This window comes from Spermophilus citellus, assembly GCF_964194105.1.
Source record: "Spermophilus citellus genome assembly, chromosome: 10".
Lineage (NCBI taxonomy): Eukaryota > Metazoa > Chordata > Mammalia > Rodentia > Sciuridae > Spermophilus > Spermophilus citellus.
The window spans coordinates 120,216,916-120,236,768 of record NC_138197.1 but is presented as its reverse complement, the minus strand read 5'-3'; the positions used below and the strand labels follow the sequence as shown (position 1 = coordinate 120,236,768).

General features: G+C 51.0%; 1 protein-coding gene across 2 annotated transcripts in view; it reads right to left on the bottom strand.

Moving 5' to 3' along the window:
• The window catches only part of CHST11 (carbohydrate sulfotransferase 11), a 218,089-nt gene extending 203,622 nt beyond the window's left edge, over positions 1–14,467 (bottom strand). Inside the window, exon 1 of one of the 2 annotated variants that reach the window (XM_081310756.1) lies at positions 13,789–14,467. In XM_081310756.1, coding sequence (XP_081166882.1) covers positions 13,789–13,906 — 118 coding nt within the window. In that variant the 5' untranslated portion in view covers positions 13,907–14,467. The remainder of the gene's footprint in view (positions 1–13,788) is intronic. The other variant, XM_081310757.1, reaches the window with a different exon arrangement.
• Between the last annotated feature and the right edge of the window lie 5,386 nt (positions 14,468–19,853).

Here is a 19,853-nt window from a genome sequence, read left to right as displayed (position 1 = left end):
GAGACCCTGAATCTTCTATGGCTCCCTAGTCCCAAGAATAAGATTCAAACTTGAGAGCAGCACTCAGCGGCCTCGGGTCTCCTGCAACGTCCCCTCCACCCCTGGGCCCCCAGTGTTCCCAGACATCCCTGCTAACGGCCTCCCTCCCCGATGAGCAGGCAGCTCACCAGGGCTGTTTCCTGTTCCTTCCCACATGCCCCCAGCAACTGCTACTCATCCTTCAGGGCCCAGGGCAGATGTCACCTGTCCCTTGAAGCCTTTCTCGACACCCCCCAGTGGAAATCCTCTTCCCCCTCCCTGCTTCTTCCCCTTCAGTCAGTCTCTCTCTTTAAATCCCCAGACTCCTGTGCACTTCTGTCCATCCAGAGGATTAACCCCTCCTTAGCTGGGGCGTGGCCCTCCCACCTTCGCATCAGAACCACTGCAAAGCAGACGCAGGCAGTTCCCTGATCGATGGCTTTCACCCCCAGGCCTCATCTGTGGATGGAGCTCTAGTATCTCAAGGGAGAGCCACGCCTCAGAGGGCCACTGAGGAGCCACCCAGGCTTAGAAGCCTGTCATGACCTCAGACGGCTTCCCCACCAAATCTCCCCTTTAACACACTGAGTCCCAGGAGAGTCAAACTCTTTCTTCTCAAGGGATAGAGTCCAAAAGGAAAGACCAGGTCCCTTTTAAAAAAGTGGGGGAGGGGAAGGGAAAAACACAATCCTAGTCCACAGCACCCAGAGTGCTCCAGTCCGTTGGTGCCACCTGCCATGCTAGCAGCCACCAGTCACATGTGGTTGCTGTGTGTGTAAACCGTGGCTAGTCCAAACAAAGTAGGTGTCAAATACACAATGGATTTCTGAAGGCTTGATATCAAAAAAAAGAAAGAATAAATGCCACGTTTTTCTTTATCCACTCATCCACTGAAGGACATCTAGGTTGGCTCCACAGTTTAGCTACTGTGAATTGTGCGGAATATTATTCAACACTAAAAAATAATAAGATCATGGAATTTGCAGGGAAATGGATGGCATTAGAGAAAATTATGCTAAGTGAAGTTAGCCAATCCCCCAAAAAACAAATGCCGAATGTTTTCTCTGATATAAGGTCGGTGATTCAAAGTGGGGTAGGGAGGGAGAGCATGGGTGGAAAAATTACCTCTAGATAGGGAATAGGGGTGGGAGGGAGAATGGGAATATAAGGATAGTGGAAGGAGACGGTCATCATTATACAAAATTCATGTATGAAGATGTGAATTTGGTGTCAACATACCTTACATACAAACAGAGATTTGATACACTGTGGTATAAAGGTGTATTAAGAATTGTAATGCAAAAAAATTATGAATGTAATGCACCCCTCTATCATGATGTATGTAAGAAATAATAAAAAAGAAGATTATTATAATAATTTTAACACTGGTTAGTTCAGATATCAATCCCACCCGTTTCTTCTTACTTCTTCCTCTGTGGTCACCAGAAGATTTAGTTACGTATGTGGTGGGCCACATGCTTCTACTGGCCAGTGACGCCCTAAAAGGGTCCTATGTGAGACCCTTACCCTGCAACCTGAATCAACAGATGGCTTCCTGGGACATACTCATGACTCTGGTGATGCAATCACCACAGTTTTGACACTGTCCCTTCACTTGGGGACCATGGTTATCAAAAGGGTCGCTGCTTGGTTCTTTCCAACAGCGGCTCATTGTAGAATCAAACTGTAAATCAAGTTTGTAATGAGAAGTGCACACCTGCCCCTCCCAAGCAGGAGGAACCCTGGGCGGCCTGCAACAGACCCTTCCCGAGTGAGGACGAGGCACCAGATGTGGAGACGCTGTGGGGAACAAAGCATGGCCCCTGTCCTGAAGGAGCCAGTCACCAGTGCATGTAGGATCAGAGAGGGCCCAGCACTAAGTACTCTGGGACGCAGAGAAAGGCCATCATTCCCAGACTCTGAGCAAGAGAAGGGGACAGAGGAATCACATGGGAGGTATCCTAGGAACTGGACTCTGACCTCAGGACACAGCCAAGCTGAAGAGAGATGAGGGTCACATGCACACAGATGACAGCCCTGGTCCCCAGAGGGGATGAGCTCACCGGGGATAGAGTGTAGGTAAGAAGAGAAGAGGCTATCACTGAATGGCCCAGGCACCGAGTCCACAGCTGAGCTTCGGGGCCCTAATGAAATAATTACCTCTTGACCTAATTAGTTGAAACCCAGAACAAGTTGACAGAGTCTACCAGTGACTGTCACAGTCCTTGGTGTCATCATCCCGGAGCCAGGGTCCTGTTCCAATCTCCCAGGTAGGCAAGCTCCTGGCCTCTCAAAACCTCAGTCTCCTCATCTGGACAATGGGAGGCCAACCTCAAGAGGCTGCAGGAGAGATCAAATGGGATAGTCCAAGGACTGCAGCTGACTATCATCTGGGAGTAAGTACTTAGTAAGTGACCATTGTTGCTAGTATTATTTTTAAGGAAAGCCTCGGATAAACACTGAATCTAAATAAAGGTTTCCCAACTGTTGATATTTTGAGCTGGGTTGGTCTTTGTGGGGGGAAGGAGGATCCTGTGCTGTGCAGGAAGTCCAGCAGCACCCCGACCTCCACCCACTAGACACTAGTTGCAATCTCTCACCAGAGGAGACGACCACAAATCTCTCCAGACATTGTCACATGTCCCTTGGAGGAGAAGGCAAACCAGCCCCAGTTGAGAGCCGATGGTCTAACGCATGGTCAGGTGCATGGACATGGCGGGCCGCTTCAGCCCATGAGGAAGTGTTAGGCACAAAGGCCCAAAGAGATTGCCTTGAGCATGCCCTTTGCCTCCGGCCGAGGAAGAGAAGGCCCCACCTGAAACAGGGTCACAGAACCTTTGCCCCAAATGTCAGCATCTGATGACATGGGGGGGGGGGGGGACTAGCCAGTTAGGAAGGCCCTCCATGCGGAAGCTCCATGACACCTGCAGTCAAGGAGTGAGTGACAGACCCCTGAGCAAGAACCCACAAGGTCCTCCACCGCACGCAACAGGCCCAGATGTGGAGAAGGCCCGGGCAGCTCTGTCCTGTGCAAGGAGCCGTGCAAACCACCTGACCACTGCTTGTGCCCCTGAGGGCTGCCATCGCACAAGAGGTCTCTCCCAAATGACTGCTCTCCACCCTCCTCAGAGCTCAGCTTCAGAAATGGCGTTGACTGGTGCCCTGCGCTGTTATGTTTTCCAAGTGTCACTTTTTAAAGTTAATGGGAACCTGAGGGGTAATGATGTGCATAATTGGGGGGGAAAAGCTTATGGTCTTTGCACTCGGCATGAAACCACAAAGCTGATTTTTTCCCCACCAAATATAAACTCTGCTTGCACAAAAATGCTGCCTGGAGGCAGCTAGACTTTGGCGATGACGGTGGGGTGGCCATTTAGCACAGTAGACGAGGCCTGAAGCACCCGGGGCAGGGCTTCCTAGGAGTCTGGGTAAAGACTGGCTCCAGAATGAGAACAACAGGGTTGCTGAACAAGCAAAGGTCAAAATCTCAGAAAGAGGGACCGCATGTGGCCATTCTAACTACCACCTGTGTACAGGGTCCCAACGTCCACCACGAAGGCACTCTCACGTCCCCTGTCACATTTGGTGCTCACCTGCCACCCACAGGAGAGGTGGGCATTATTCTACCCTCCCTTGGCACCTGAGGGCCAAATCTGTGAGTCCATCACTTGCCCTCAGTCTCAGCCCATCCATTATTAAGCTCCTATCATGTGCTGGGCACCTGTCCAAGTCATGGGTGCAGCAGGTCTGAGGCCAGATGCTGTTTACGCAGAGATCTGAGGGTTTTCTCAAGATTGTGGCCTTTGGGAGTTGACTCTGATGGTCAGAAAGGTCCCACCCTGGCACTGAGTTCCAATGGCTGTCATCAATCCTTGGGGTGAGTGCAAAGAGGACCTCCAATTGACAGGCCCTACTAGATGTTCAGAGCAATAGACACAAGGTCAGACCACCTTGGTTAGTTTTGATTCCATCAATCCCAATCCTTGTGACGAGATTCTCTAATAAACTGGTGATAACAATTGTGTGGACCTCAGAAAGGTCCTGTGAGGAATAATATATATTAAATGCCAGACGCCAGGCCATCTTTATTGAATAATAGCCAATAAAGAGCCTTACTACATCATAGGAGTATCCTCTATATATCTTCTCCTTCAATCTTTAAAACCCTCTTTTCCCAGAGACCTCCCCTGACCCTCTATTTAAAATTGGCCAGGTGTAGTGGTGTACACCTGTAATGCCAGCGACTCAGGGAGGCTGAGGTAGGAGGATCACAAGTTCAAAGCCAGCCTCAGCAACTCAGTGAGGTCCTAAGCAATTCAGCGAGATCGTGTCTCTAAATAAAATATTTTTAAAAGGGACGGGGATATGGCCCAGGGGGTTAGGCATCCCGGAGTTCAATCCCTGGTACCAAACTAATGAATAAATAATAAATAATAAAATGGCAACAGCCTCCCATGGCACTGCCACCTCACAGCCCCGTCCTTGGTTCATCATGCTCTGCAGAACACTGGTCACCACAAGCTACAACTTCAGCATCCGTCACTGAGACTCCCCCACTAGACCGTGCTCCACAGGGGCACGGAGTTTTGTGTCTTTTGTCCCCAGCACCTAGAACAGAGCCCAGTGCCAAGTGAACATTCACTGAGAACGTCTTGAAGGGGGTCAGATGCGCACAGTGGGCAGCACAGCCTGGAAACTGGTCTCTGGCCTCAGATTCATGGTGGCCGGCGACCACATACAATGACGCTACCACATGTCAACCATTAAGGTATGTCAAGGGGGCCTCTGTGCTCTCCCACTTTGGGGATTCTTTGAAGTTAGCAGCTCCAACAGCAACCCGGTCACTAGCCCGTCCCCCTTGAGTTGACTTTGTGGGTTTTGTTCCCCCAGAGCTTTTAAGAAAACTACTCGAGTCGGGGACTGATAAGAGCTCAAACACTTCAGCTGCCAGGTTTCTTTCTCTCTGTCCATATCTACCTGAGATAGCAGCCCTTCCCCTGCTGCTTATCAGAACCTCTCAGCTCAGCGGTGCTGGGTTAAAGCTGTACTTCTGCCTGACGTTGGCCAGGGTGGGTCTGAGGGTAACGGATTACATCAAGATGAGTCTAGACCTGGAGTTCCAAAGTCCGGGGACGGTGGACCTCAAAGGAGTCTGGGAAGGACCACTAAGACTCCTGGTTTTACTTAATCTAAATAAAAGTGAAACTTAAGTAATGTTACTTATACAGTCAGAAGCACCCCATCTCACCTGTCACCTCAAGTCACGTGACATTTACAACATGCAGGCAGGCCACCTGAGGGGCAAGATGGGCAACCGCAGACCACAGACAACAGTGGCCACCTGCGCTCAGTGGATCAGGAGAGGGAGGAGCCGCCACCAGCTGCTGGTGACCCAACAGCTTCTGCTGTGGTCCGGTCTACAGCCGTGAGACCTGCTTTAACTATCCTAAAACTCACAAAATGTAACAGAGGCTCAAAGGGACCCAGCCAGGAAGCCAGAGTTGGGAGATAATGGTCACAATGCAGGCCGCGAGAAAGCAATGAGCCTCTCTTTCTGGGTCACACTACACGGTAAAAAAGACCACAGAGAAAGAATGAAACCCACAGAATTATCCAGAAGATAACAAACACGTGGAATTCCACTCACCGTGGCAGACAGGGTCCCATGAAGTTAGATAATGATGGTGGGGATGTGTTTAGATTATTCATAAACAAAACATATTGGAGAGAGCTCTTCGGGTGTGTTTTACCAACAGGGCACGTTGGTGCTCATTACCCATTCTACTCTCTTTCTAGAATGCTTTCCACGCTGCAGACCTGGCCACTGGAAAGTGCATTTCCCATGCTCGTTGGAAGCGAAGGTTCTGGATAGGAACTTGGTCCCCCTGCAAGGAGCACTCATTTGAAATGCAGAAAGCAGCCGGGAAGCAGAGGCCACCTTCCTGCCTGCGGGGCTATTTTGCTACTGGTCAGCACAGTGATGGGACACCAGGATTTTGTAAACGGCCTTACAGGACCCACTCTCCAGCTCTGTCACTGGTTTTATCTAGAACTTAATAAATAGCCCCAGACCCAGTGTGAGAGGCAGCAGCACCCCTGGTGCGTCAGGTGTTTGGAGAAGTCATGCCAATACACACCCACTCATGAATTACTACAGGCCCTGCTCCCGGTAGCCGCAAGCACAAAATTCCCTTCGGTCAGTTCCTTTCTGCTTCAAATACCTGGGCTGCTTCCTATTACCTGCCTGCACTAGAGCAGAACAGGAGCAGGGAGGTTGGGGAGAAAGCTGTTGGGTTACCAGCAGCCGGAGGCGGCTCCTCCCTCTCCATCAGTGGAGATGGCTGGAAGGGGTGGTTTTGACATTCACTTAGTCACTCTATAAGCGTTCCTCAGACCCCCTGGCTAGGCCCAGGGGTAGGAAGGATGATCAGGACAGGATGCATACCCTGCTGAGCCAAAGGGGAAGGGGTACAAGTAAGAACTACAACACTTTTCTGAAAAGACTAGAGAAATACTAAAGCCCGTCAACAGCTCGGAGGCCTTGGGGGAAAAAAATGAAAAGATTTCACATGTCTGGATTTTTTTTTCTCCAGGAAATTTCTGCGTCTACTTCTATTTGAACTTCCAGGTTGAAGGCCCGAGTAAATAACTTATTTCCTTCCCTTCCCTTCCTGACTCTAAACCAACCTCACCATTCATCAAAGAGAGATACTAACTGCAAGCTCCCGGCTCTGCAAAGGGGCCAGCCCCGTGGAGAGGGCCCCCGGCAGCCCGCCTGCTTAAGAAGCGGTGACCAGGCCAACCAGGGGAGCCCTGGCAGGAGAGTCTTTTTTTTTTAAATCACCTGCCTGAGGTTACTAAGTATGCCCCGGGTGACAAAAGGTACCTTCACAATCTATAGTAGCGGCCTTGGAATGCACCAACTGGTCAGGCACACTGCTATTGGAAGTCCCACTAAGAGAGAAATGCCTGCTCATTAAAGGTCAGCACCCTGCAAAGATGCCACCAACCAGGACACATATTCAAATGTCAGTATTAAAATATGTGTCATAAAACAGGCACTCAGAGGACAGGTAGTCGGGGACACAGACTAGCACCCAGGCCTTTCCCTCCCAAATCCCAGGCCCATTTTACCCCTCTGTGCTCACGGAGTGACAACGTGCGCCCAATGCTGTTTAGGGCTGATTTGATTCCACCCATTGGACCTTGAAGAGCTTAAGATGCCCCCCAACAAACTCAGCTCAATCTCTTTTTCTGGTTTGTATGTTACTGCTTTAAAAACTGAAAATGGAGCCCGTCTAGTTTGCAGGTGGGGGAGCTTCACAGGGTGACACTTCAACCAAGTGCACGGTGGGCGCCCGAGACTGCAGGAGCAGGAGGCCTCATCTGAGTGTGCAAGCAGGAGACCTGAGATTCCAGCCCTGCTCCAAGCCACCTCTGCTCCATGCTTCTGGGCACGAAGCCTCCTGGGCTTGGCCTTCCTGCCACAGCCAGGGACAAGGCCCACACGGTCATCCACCCCTCCTCATGGTCTCCCTGCCTCCCTCTGCTCCAGGTACGCTGACCTCCTTGCCAAGGATGTTTTCTGTCTTTTTTTTTTTTAATATTTATTTTTTAGTTTTCAGCGGGCACAACATCTTTGTTTGTATGCGGTGCTGAGGATCGAACCTGGGCCGCACGCATGCCAGGTGAGCACGCTACCGCTTGAGCCACATCCCCAGCCCAAGGATGTTTTCTTTCACTCTGGGACCAAGACTTGGCCCCGGGGGCTCCCCGCCTGAAACATGCTTCCCAGAGTGGACACATGTCCTGCCCCTTCACTTCTGCAGGTCTCTGCTCTCCCATGTCATCTTATCAATGACATTCCTAATTACCTCTCTGTGACATCACAGCCCCTGGACTCTCCTCCCTGCTTAGTGTTTCCTTAGACCATAAACACGTCTGACCTCTCCACTGGCAGCCCAGCATCTGTCTGCCCCAGGAGAGTGCATGTTCCATGAGGGACAGATGCTCATGGTGCGTCCCCAGGACCTAGAACCTGAGAGGAACTCTGCAAGTTTCAATCCACCACATCCGATCTAAGGTGCATCCGATTACAAGCTCCAGGAAATTCTAATTGACGGATCAGCTTGCTCAATGACCTCATACGAAGAACTGCCCGCCCTTTGATTTCTTCTAAAGATGGGGTCCCCTGATTCAAAAGCAAAACTCAAAAGAAAGAAAAATGTGTCAGCCAGACTTCTGGGTTTTCTGTATCAACGCTTTAAAAAGAAGCCTGCTGGCCCTGGCTTTCGTGACAACCTTTGTCACTTGACCTCCAGAATAAGACCGGGTCTGTCCCTCAGTGGGGTTTAGAAGGGAAAGGGTGGCGCCTGAGCTTCTGAGCCTTTGATTTCCTGTTTTTAAATGATTGTGCTAAGCCAGTCCTAGGCAAAATGATCTTCCACCAGAACCTAGAAACGGGGCTGCCTCTGCTAGGGGAGGGATCCCCTGGCCCCTCACTCCCCACCCCACACAAACCCCCAGCCTCCCTTTCGGAGGTGCCTGATCACCCGGCTTATTTCACAAGACAATGAGTTGGAACCAACAGTGGTTCTAACTGTCAAAGGAAATTGCGTAAGAGAGTCTATCTCATCTCAGCCGCTGCTGTAAGGAAACCGTGCTGTGAAGGCACCACCCAGGGGAGACCCCCAACAGAGGATGTCTTGTCTTTCAGTTGTTTAATGCTGTTTCCAGGGTTCATAAAGAAGGGCTTCATATGGAACACTGTCTTGACACTTTTCCCAAGGAAGTTTCAGATAGGTGACACAAAAACAGTCACTATGTCTCTATGACCCCAAACTCATTCTGTGCCTAAGCAAAAAGATTCTCTCATGTAAAACAAATTTGTGCAAGAACAATAACAAAAAAGAAAAAAAGAAATGAAACAATTCTGGCCTGATATCCTGCAAAGGGGTAGGTGGGGACAGAGACACACGCAGGTCTATGAATTTAAGAGGTTGTGACTAAACATACTGTCTTCAAACTTAATAACTAGTCACCATAGTGATTCGTTTATCTAAAATAATATTTTATCAGTCAAGGTAAAAAAATGCATGATGTCACTTCAAAAATTTTTTTTAATACATATAGGTAATATATCCCTCATTTGAAATGTGTAGGGCCGGAAGTGTTTCAGATTTAGGACGTTTTTTCAGATTTTTGGAATATGTGCATATGCATAATAAGATATCTTGGGGAGTCAGACCCATATATAAATGTGAAATCCATTTATGTCTCATACACCTTGCACACACAGCCTGAGGGTAGCTTAATACAATATTTTTAGTGCATCTGTGTTTTGAATGTGATCCATCACATGAAGTCAGGTGTGGAATTTTCCACATCGACTCTCAAAAAGTTTCAGATTTTGCAGCATTTTTATGAGGCCTGTTCATTTGCATATATGTTTTAGCAAGTAGAGAAAAACTAGCAGTTTGCCGTTGAGTGATCAAACAACGGATAATTGTTTATCTTCAGGCACCCCAACTTTCAAAGACCATTATGTTTATAATTAGATTAAAAGTTCAATACCAACTGCATTTTATATTCAACCTGGTCCAATGAAACTACATGGAGGTAACCGGAGAAGTCTTTAAAGAAAGACTCTACATTCAACCAGGGCAAAGAAATCCCAGGTGACATTGAAAGTCAACATAATGCAAAAGGAAGAGAGAAGAGGGAGAGAAGAAAAGCCTTTCTCCTGGCAGGCAGGTCTCTCTTCTACAAACCTTAGCCTTCAAACAAAAACCACAATCCTACCCCACAGCACAAAAGGAGGTGGGAGGTTCAGCACAGAGGCAGCCCAGAGGCCTCCCCAGTCCTCACCCCACTTGCTCCATCAAAGCCGGGCCTGCTGCAGGTATGCAAGACATTTTAATGTAAGGGGATGAACTTCCACAAGTTCACAGAGGGCCTGAAAAGAGTGCAGAAACCACAGGTATGTGCCTCCAATTGCACTGCTTTGGGGAGTGGTTCACATCTCTGCGGTGCCTGTCCTGAGGACAGGTTCTTCAAGTCCATGGCTAAAAGGGGCCAGCCTTCCTCAGCATCCAGGACACACTCTGCCTGACACCTCAGGGGCCGAAAATTGAGGCCCCGGTGAGAGCTCCTTTCTGGTATCAGATCAGCTTAAAATGGGTCTAGGTCTCAGAGGAACTCAGGAAGGCAAGGACATGCCCCCACCGACAGAGCCAGAGTCACCAGTGAGACATTCTTGGCAAGGCCTGAAGTCACCTTCCTGGAAACTGGCGACAGGGGTCTGTTTCCAGACTCCTAGACGTCACAAGCATTCAGGCAGCGAAGACTTTACAGAGACTCTACCGCGTGTCGGGCACTGGGTAAAACATCAGGATGAGAACGGAGCTTGAAATGTAGGGCCTGCCTCAAAAAGTATTCTTAATAAAGATTATTAACTCAGAGGGTCAAAGACTCCTAAAGAAAACTGCCTGACAAGGCCCATTTCTCTAAACCCTCCACTAATTGATGGCTGATTACTCAAATTCATGAATTACTCAAGCTTATGAATTAGAAAAGTACAAAAGACAATGGCCCCGGATTAGAACAGGAGGGAAAGACAGTCAGGCCCCTGACAGCTGTCTTCTTTTATGATCCTCTCCCCTTCACACCCTCCAGCCACTAGTGAAGCCTGAAGTCCATTTTTTTTTTTTTTTTTGGAACATTATTTTTCTAACTCACATCTAGAACTCCTGCCAGAGGGCTCCAAATTTTTAGCAAGACAATCTGTACCATGCTGTGGTCCCTACTGCCTCTCCCAGAGTGACCTGGAGAAACCGAAATTGCAAAGCCAGGCTACCAGTATCAGCTATCCTCATCCTAAGATTCTTCAGAGATGCAAAAATCAAATCACATTTAAAGAAATTCAAGGCAGGCACAGTGACACGCGTATATAATCCCAGGCACTAGGGAGGCTGAGGTAGGAGGATGGCAAGTTGGAGGCCAGCCTGAGCAACTTAGCCAGACTCTGTCTCAAAATAAAATAAAAAGGGCCAGGGATGTAGCTCAGTGACAGAGCCCTTGCCTAGCATGCAGGAAGTCCTGGGTTCAATCCCCAGCACCACAAAACTCAAAGCCATAGGAAAAAAGATGTAGCACAGGTTGTCATCAAAAGTATACTCTAACAAAATGAACCCCACCGCCCCCCCCCCCAAAAAAAAAGTTTTAAATGGATTCCAAACCATTTTTGCATTTGGCATGCCCCAGGTAATAATAAAGTGTTGATGCAGAATTTTTTGCTGAACTACATGTAATTTCAAACAAGGAAGACCTTTCAAATTAACTGTCTATAGTTCCACATTCAAAAGAGTGTTTTGAAAGCCGTATTTGCTGTGCACTAGGGGGATATAGCTGAAAAGCATCCTCATAGAAATATGAATTTTAAAAAATGCCAAATAAATACATAGATAAACAAACATTATTTCTGGTGTGGAAAGGGGACCAGAAAGCGAAGCAAAGGGCAGGGCAGATCAGAGACAGAGGATCCTGACCAGCTCAAGCTTAGTAAAGGCTGTGCTGCTAGTTCCAACAGGCTAGACGGAAAAGAGCTCCATCTTCTTCCAAGCCGGCTAAATATTCTGACTAGAGCTGGAAATTTTAGCAAAGAGCCAATTACAAGTTGAAAGTTTCTTCCCACTATCTTTAGCTAGAAAGTTATGTCCCAATTCTCTCATGGGATCTGTGAAAACGGATTTTGGCTGGACAATTCACAGGTACAGGGAAGCCAATGTGCATTCCCGCTGGGGGCTGACACTGATCCCTGTTGAGGCATTTCTGCAAAGCATTACCTGGCATGCTCAGTTCCAGCAAAACTTGAATGGGCCTGAACACATCTCTCGAGTCTAGACCAGATCATCAGGCCCTTTGTTCAAACTGTTTGAGCTCCATTATATCCGAACACGGCCCTGTCCTCTAACCCTCTGGGGAGAGTCTGGCCTGGTCTCCAGCAGCCCCAGAAGTTTGGCACTCTCTGATGCCTGCTGCAACCGCGGCCTGGCTAGGGGAATGTGAGCAAGGTCCATTTTTAAATTCCCTTAGAAGTTTCACAACCACAGGTTTGGGTGAGGAGACAAACGCCGCTCTAGTTTGCTGACATTAAACTAAAAATACCCAGCTGCAAACAAAAGCCATCTTTTACAAGGGCTGGCTGGGATGTTCTGAGGTTCCATAGGGTAGTGTGGGACCATATCCCTGGCAGCCAGGCTGCCTTAAGGACTGGTCCAGGCCCCGCAGGGCAGTGGGGCCCTCTGTGCCCTCGCTGTCAAGGAATCCCAGAGCCGGCAGCCCTGCCTGTAATGCAGAGAACAGCTTTATTCCTCTGCCCTCCACCAAGGCGCAGGCTTGATGAATTCGGGGCTGCGTCTGCTGCAAGTGTTAGATACACACTGAGGGGAGAAGGGGGGGGGTGCAAAATGAAAACCACCAACCCCATTTCCCTGGAAGGAAATGTGTTTCCATCTCCCTACTCCTTGCAATTCGAACAGCAAATCATTGTTGTGACTACACGGGGAAAGGCAACTCTGAGACATTAAAAATGCATTTCAGAGCCAAGGTGGCCTGGCAGGGATCTGTTAAGAGGTGACAAATGAGGAGGTGGCGTGGGGACTAAGGCTTGGCGGGGAGAGACTCATAACCCCAGGCGGCTTCTGGGAAGGTTCTACCTGTTGGAGACCAGCAGCAAAGTCCGGGGCCACAGCGCAGGAGGGCACCCACCCACCTCCCCCTGGTCTCAAACTTTCCTCTGGCTCCTCCGAAGCAGCAGCGAGCCCTGTTCCTCCCTGTCCTAGTCTAGATTTCAGATCTGGAACTTTGCCTAAGCCAGGGGGGAGAACCGAGAAAAGGGTCTTTCCCCCCACACACACACACCAAGGAGGGGACTCCTATGCTTGGAACCCAGGAAGAGGGAGATGCAACCTGACGATCCGCCCAAGACCTGGCCAAAGTTTCCTCCAAAACTGTGGCCAAGGGTGACCCAAGAGCTCTGGGTCCCCAGTTTAGGGCCTGGGAGTAGGTTGGGTGTGTAGTAGGGGTGGGCCAGGACCCAGGGTACTGGCCGCAAGATCAACTCCGAGCAGGACCCTCGGGTGTTTTGCAAAAGGCCAGTGCCTGATGGAGGGCAGCTCCAGGAACCCAGTCTCTCCCCGCGACCTGCGCAGCGCTGCCGAGCCCTGGACACGTGGGAGCTGAGCATGGGGCTGCCTAGTTCGCTGCAGGGACTAGCAACCTCGCTGGGGCTTGCTCCGTTCGCCCCCAGGGCCCCCAACCAGGAAGAGGCAGCGCGCCCGGCTCAGAGCGGCCAGCTCCGGGCGCCTTTTCATCCTCAGATCTCGGCAGGATCAGGAACCGAGTTTTTTCCTTTTCAAACTAGCCCCCACCCCTGGCAGCTCCCCACAACCTCTACCTTTCCCTGCTACCTCGCAGACAGGCAAGAGACACAAAGAAAAAGAAAAGAAAGAAGGAGGGGAAACCTCTACCACCCTTCCTGGTCCCATCCTCCAGTCTGGGGCTGGGATGAAGAAGAGGAAGAATCACACCTTCTCTCTTCCTCCCCATCCTAATTCGGTGACCCGGGCGGATCCCGGCGGCAGGATTCCCGAAGAAGAGGCCGAGGGGAAAGAGGTAAGGTTGGAAGAGGCAGAAACCAGGCGAGGCGAGCTAGCGAGAGCGCGAGAGAGAAGAAAATATCCAACAAAACCACGCTAACGCGCCCCCTACCTGGGTGCAACATACTTTGGAAATAGAAGATGACCAGGATAAAGGATCCCAAGCAAGTGGCCAGCACCATCCGGCAAATTCTGTTCATCCTCATCACTTCCAGCAGCGCCGGCTTCATGGCTTTTGTCCTGGCTGCAGGGACCGGGGAGTCCGGGAGGCGCGCCCGGGGCGCAGGAGTGGGGACCCCGCCGCGCGGACCGGAGCCCGGGAGGCGCAGGGCAGGGCTGGGCAGCGATCGGGGAAGGATCGGGTGGCTTCGCGGCGGTTCTCGGAGCCCCCAGCCCGGGGCCGAGGTGTGGAAGGCGCCGGAGTTGGTCTGGAAGTGCCGAGATGCGTGGACCAGCGTCCGCGCGCCCCTGCTGCTGCTCCTCCCCGCCTCTCCGCGCGCTCCGCCACCTCCTCCGCTCGCTCCGGCGGTCGCCGCTGCCTCCTCGCGGGCCGGGCGGCTGGGGTGCGAGCGGCGATGGTGCTGCCGCCGCTGCTACCGCTGCGCTGCACTGGCCGCTGTAGCTGTCGGACGGCCCCCTCCCTCCTCTCCAAAGGCTACTTCATTGCGCTCCAATGATCTATATATTCCGAGGCTGGGTTTTACCAAATGCAACTCGCAGCCCCCGGCGAGGGGAGGGAGCCTGCGGAGCGGCGAGGAGGGCGGGGCCGCGCCGGGGCGGAGCGTCGCCTCCCCCCGCCCCTGCCCGGGACATGGTCGCGTCCAGCTGTTTCCCGGGGAGTCCGGAGTGCGCCGCGCTCCCGCAGGGTCCCAAAAGCCCTCAGTCCCCGGCCGAGCTCGGCCGCCGTCTGGAGGTTGTGTCAGCGTTTCCATGACAAAACCCGGAGGAAAAAAATACGAATAAAATCGCCTCGGTGCTGCCACCCACCCCCGCCAGCGTTTGGAGAGGGAAGTGGCAGCGAGCGGGTTGGGCGTCTGAGCGGGAAGGGGGGCTTCTGGTGGCACGCGATTATTTAAATCCCTGAACGACGTAGCGAGCAAATTGCCCCAATCCCCCCCGGGAGCGAGTGCCCTTTTCGCGACGATCAAACCTCGGCGGTTTCGTTTTTTTCAAACGACAGCCCAGCTGGAGCGTTGTTTTGGAAAGAGGTTAAAGAGGGCCGACTTAAAGTCAAGGTTAGGGGAAACCGCAGGGGGGCGGGGGGGCAGGCGACCATGGAGTTTTCCCCGGGACTTTGCAGTCTCTGACACCCTCACCCCAGCCCCTCAAGGCAAAAGGGGTTAGTGGATTTTAAAACTGTTTTCCCTGAGGGTAGAGCTGTCTCCAAATTATCCAAAGTGCACAAAAATCTTCTGGGGTGGATGTGAGAAGAAGCCCCTAGGCTGAAGCCACCCTCATCCCAGTCCAACAAACTGTTGAAAAAAACCCAAGCCAGCCCTAGCACGGGTAGGTAAATGGAAAGATGGCGATGCTTTCTTGTATAAAGTGATTGGAAATGTTCAGTTCCATGCATTTAGGTTGTTTGGCAATCAATAGAGGGAAACCAAGGAAATGGTGCTGAGATCCCTTTTACACCAGGAAAAAAAAAAAAAAAAAAAAAGCTGTTATTGTGAAAACTTTCAGTGCCTTATTATCAAGTCATTATTGATAGTACTGTTAATTCAATAATAATATAAGACAAAGTGTCTTTCAATGACTATCACAAAAATAGACATTTGGTACTTTCTTATTGAATCTGAATGTAAATTAGGGCCTTATCCCCCCCATCCCACCTTGATTTGACAGAGACCCAACTTGCAGTCTGGTACACACAGGGACCACAGTTCCCTTCCCCCAGAGTCCTTCTCCAGCCATCAGAAGTAACAAAGTCAGCAGCCTTGCCTTTGATTAGGGAAGACAGTCAATTACAGCACAATATTTATGTAGCCAGTTTGTACTGTATTAATTTGTACTCACTTGTGAATGAGTTGCTTGCTAAAGGCTGCTGAGCTGAATAAGCTCCAGGAAAAGTCACTCTCCAGTGATTCCCCCAAAGGAGGGTGGAGATGGGAGCTACACCTACCTCCATCACCCTTGCAAGGGCACGGCTGGGTGAGCACGTGCAGGAAGACTTAACCCAAAATGCCAGGTTTAACTTCTGGTTTGACAGAGCAGAGGGGGAGGGGGGCTGCCAGGTCACTCAGATGGTCTTTCACTTCCCAGGGCATGAGACCACAGTGGCAGGCATACAGCACCTAGACACGCAGGTCACAGGGCCAAGGGAGAGGTCAGAGTGGAAGTCCTGTGCAGAGTGGAGAGCTGTGCTGGCCCGTGCTCAGAGAGGATGGGGGGGCCACTGGCAGAATCCGTTTTTGCAATCTCACAATCTAGAATTGGCCCTTACCTACAGGGAAGGGAAGGTTCTTCCAAAAGCCTCCTCTGATTTCTACCCTGAAATGGTCTCTTTCCTCCTCTGGGTTGTGAGCACTAGTCCAAACTCCCCCCGGGGCCACTACTGTACCCATTGTGCTGAGCTCTTTTCTGAGGACCAGTTTTTCTTCATCTCTCTGTGTCTCTAATGCCCAGCATAATGACTGGCTTATGGTGAGCAGAAGAAAATCAGAGATGGAGGGGCAATGCCCTCTTGGGCTAGAAAGGTCAGTTAGACCAACCACCTCTGAAGGGTATAATGGCCATTGATAGTGACCTGGGACCCTATTGTCCTTGGCCCATTCAGAGGAGGAAGAGGGAAAAGTTTCTTATCTCCCTCCTGGAGACTGGCCAATTAGAAGCAAGGTCATTGCTTTGTTTCCATGGCTAGGCTAACAAAACTTTATTACACCTTTTATTCACGCCACATAATAAATATGGACAAGATAAAGGACAGTGTGAGCTGATAAGACTGAGCAGAAAAGAGATGTTTATATTCTGAACACTGAGGAGATGTAAGGGTCTCTAAATCAGGCTTTTGATTTTCCCTGAGCACTGCTCCGGACAGGCAAAGTCAAGGCTGTCCGTAACAAGCCCCAATTTCAGTGGCCTAAAGCACCCAGGTGTGGTCTCCCTCCACAATGTGTCCACTGTGGGTGGCCAAGGGGTGGCATCTGAGGCATTCTTCACAGGTATGGAAAAGCAGCTGTTGAGAAGACGCTGATTGCAATGCTAGTGGCAAAGCAGGTGCTAGGAGGTCTCACCCAAACCCATGAGCCATCCCTCAAGAGGTGCATGTGGTCTCTGCTCAGCCAGGACCTGTCCCAGGGCTGCTCAGCTCCCAAACTCCACCAGGAAATACAGAGCTGTCTTGAGTGTGAAGTCCTTGGGAAGCAGTGTCTCTGACTGCATCCCCTGCTTTAAATCCTCAAATTCCATTTTCTTTGCCCTGAGAGCTTCTGCAACCCATGCTGTGCTCACAGTGGGCGCTGGCTTGATCAGTTCACTCTCCAAAGCCAACACCATGCCAAAGAAGCTGGGGCCTGCCTAGGTCAAGGCTGGAGTGGCCCTGAAAAGTTTGTGGAAGAGAGAGGCCTATGATGTGGATGATCTTCTCAATCTGGTAAATACGAGGGGAAGAAATAGATGGAAAAATCAGAATTCCAGCTCATGGGCCATCAGCAGTGGAAGGACAGATATTTTCAGAGCCCCTTGGATCCCTGCAGGCTGAATTTGACCTCCTCCCTGTAGACTGCACCTACAATGTACTGTCTTGTTAAGATCTTGCAAAATTGGCAGCGACGCCCCTTCCTGAACTTCGTATGAGAGAGAAATGGGCCCAGGGCTCTTGGTGGACAGAGAGTTCTCTAGCATCCTTGGGGAGGAGGGGGGGTACATCTTGTGCCAACACCAGCCAGGGGCCCCTCGCCGGCTCCTCTGAGGACTGGCTGGGCCCATTTGCATCTCTGTGACACCTCTAGCACAAAGTACACTCAGTTAACCAGAGCACAGTCAATATTTGTGGAGTTGAATTAAAAACCATTTGCCTACAGCATGCGGAGATCCTGGGCACAGATTTTCTCCAGGTAGGTAAACCGCAGATACACAGTGGGTCACTCATGACATGGCCCTGAGAGCAGGCCTTTCAGAACAGGCAGGGGAGGAAGGGATAGAAACCGGGGCAGAGAGAGGGAGGAAGGGAAAAGAGAAAAGGAGAGGGAGATGCAGGGGAGAGGGAAGCCAGGCGAGGAAGGGAACGGAGGGGCAGATGGAGGGAGGAGGAGATGAGGCAGAAATCCTTATTGGTCCTCCTTTTCTGATGCTGCCTTCTCTCCTCCCCTGTGTAAGCCCCCAGAGTCCCCTCTCCCTCCCTGGCTGAGGACGGAGTCTGTTGGGCCCCAGGCCCTGCCTAGCTGCCCCATGTCCACACACAGCCCAGAAACCAGGTCCCCAGCTGCTCACCCTCCCAGATGCTCTGAAGTTGGCCCTGGTCAGCCCTTAAACTCTGGCTCGAGACTCCAGAGCTCTCTGGGTCCCATCTGATGACCTCAGACCCTGCCCACCCCAGTGCCCCCTCTCTTGGTGCCATCCTAGTGGGTGCCACCTCTGTCCCGTCAGGGTGTGAAATCTCCCTTCGCCACTGGCCTCCTGGTGGAGGCCATCCTTGTCCTCCTTTTACAGAAACGGAGGTAAAGAAAGGTGGTGACGTCACCGTCCAGGAAGCACTCTGCTGCGGTTGGCCTACCCAAAGTCCCAAAGCCAGGCGCCAGGCAGTGGCTCCTGCTCGCCACCTCCTGTCCAGACTGTCTGCTGGTGGGCACCGACAGACCAGTGGGCCCGTGGGTCTCCGAGGCAGGTCACCTCGCCTCTCTGAGCCCCACTTTCTGCACCTATAAAACGAAGATGGTCAGAGCTGCCTCCTGGACACCAGGGAGGGTGACGTGGCACTCGGTGGCTGTCCGGTGCTCTCGTTGCGTTTTCTTCTTTCCACGCATGCTGCCATGCCCTGTGGCCTCTGACCAGCCCCCTGCCTGACCACCTTTCCAGGACCCTGGCTGCGCCCGCCACTCCTCCTGGACACAGGCACCTTGGAGCGCCCTGGGACCTTCCTGGCAGCAGCGTTCACTAGCATTTGTCCTCCTCCTATTTGTCCTCCTCCACTCTCCCTCCATTCAGGGCAGCTGGGTGACACCTTGCCTGAGGGATTCCAAAAAGGCTTTTGGGGACAAACATTTTAAACTACAGAAGAGACCATACCAGGAAAAGGACGCGGGCTCTGGGGAGGGAGGCACGAGTGTCTTCCTGCCCTTTGCCCTGGCAAGCAGATATTGCTCTGTGGGTCCCAGCCTCCCCTGGCACAGGGACCCTGGTGTCACCAGAGATTCCAGTTTCTTAAACAGAGTACAAAAGTTGCAGAACCACTGACCTGAGACAGCTTTCACGACAGAGATAACTAGACGCCTTGGGGTGTGACCATGTGACTGACACAAGACCAAGACGGCCTCCCATGACCCAGTCCATGCCAGGGCCGAAGCGAGGCTCTGAGAAGCCCTGAGTACCTGAAGTCTTGTGATGCTGCACCCCATATGTACTTCCATGGATAAATAATACAAAAACAGGAAGTTCATATCGAAAACGCCAACGAAGGTCAGAGTGTTTTTCTTTTTCTTCTTTTTTGGGTACTGGGGACTGAACTGAGGGGTGCTTTACCACTAAGCTATACCTCTACTCTATTTTTTGTTTCAAGACAGGATCTTGCCAAGTGGCCAAGGTTGGCCTCCAACTTGCGATCCTCCTGCCTCAGCCTCCCAAGTAGCTGGGGTTACAGAGTGCTCTACTGTGCCCAGTTCAAAGTTCAGATGTTTTTCTAATGCTTTTTCTTCTAGCAAATCTCCTTGTCCTAAATATGAAGTTTGCTGAGTTTTGACAACTGAATACAGTTTTGTACAACCCCCATCCGTACAATCAAGATACAGAGCGTGTTCATCATCCAGAAAGTTCTCTCCTGCCCCTTTGCTGTTCACCTCCCAACCCAGACCCTGTTCCTAGGCAATCAGTGATTGCGTTGCTTTGGCTAGAGTTTCGCCTTTTCTAAAGCATTGCATATAAATGGAATCACACTGTATAAAGCCTCCCATGTCTGGCTTCTTAGACTTGGCAACATCGTTTTGAAATGAATTCATCTTGTCACGTGTATTAATGTCATAT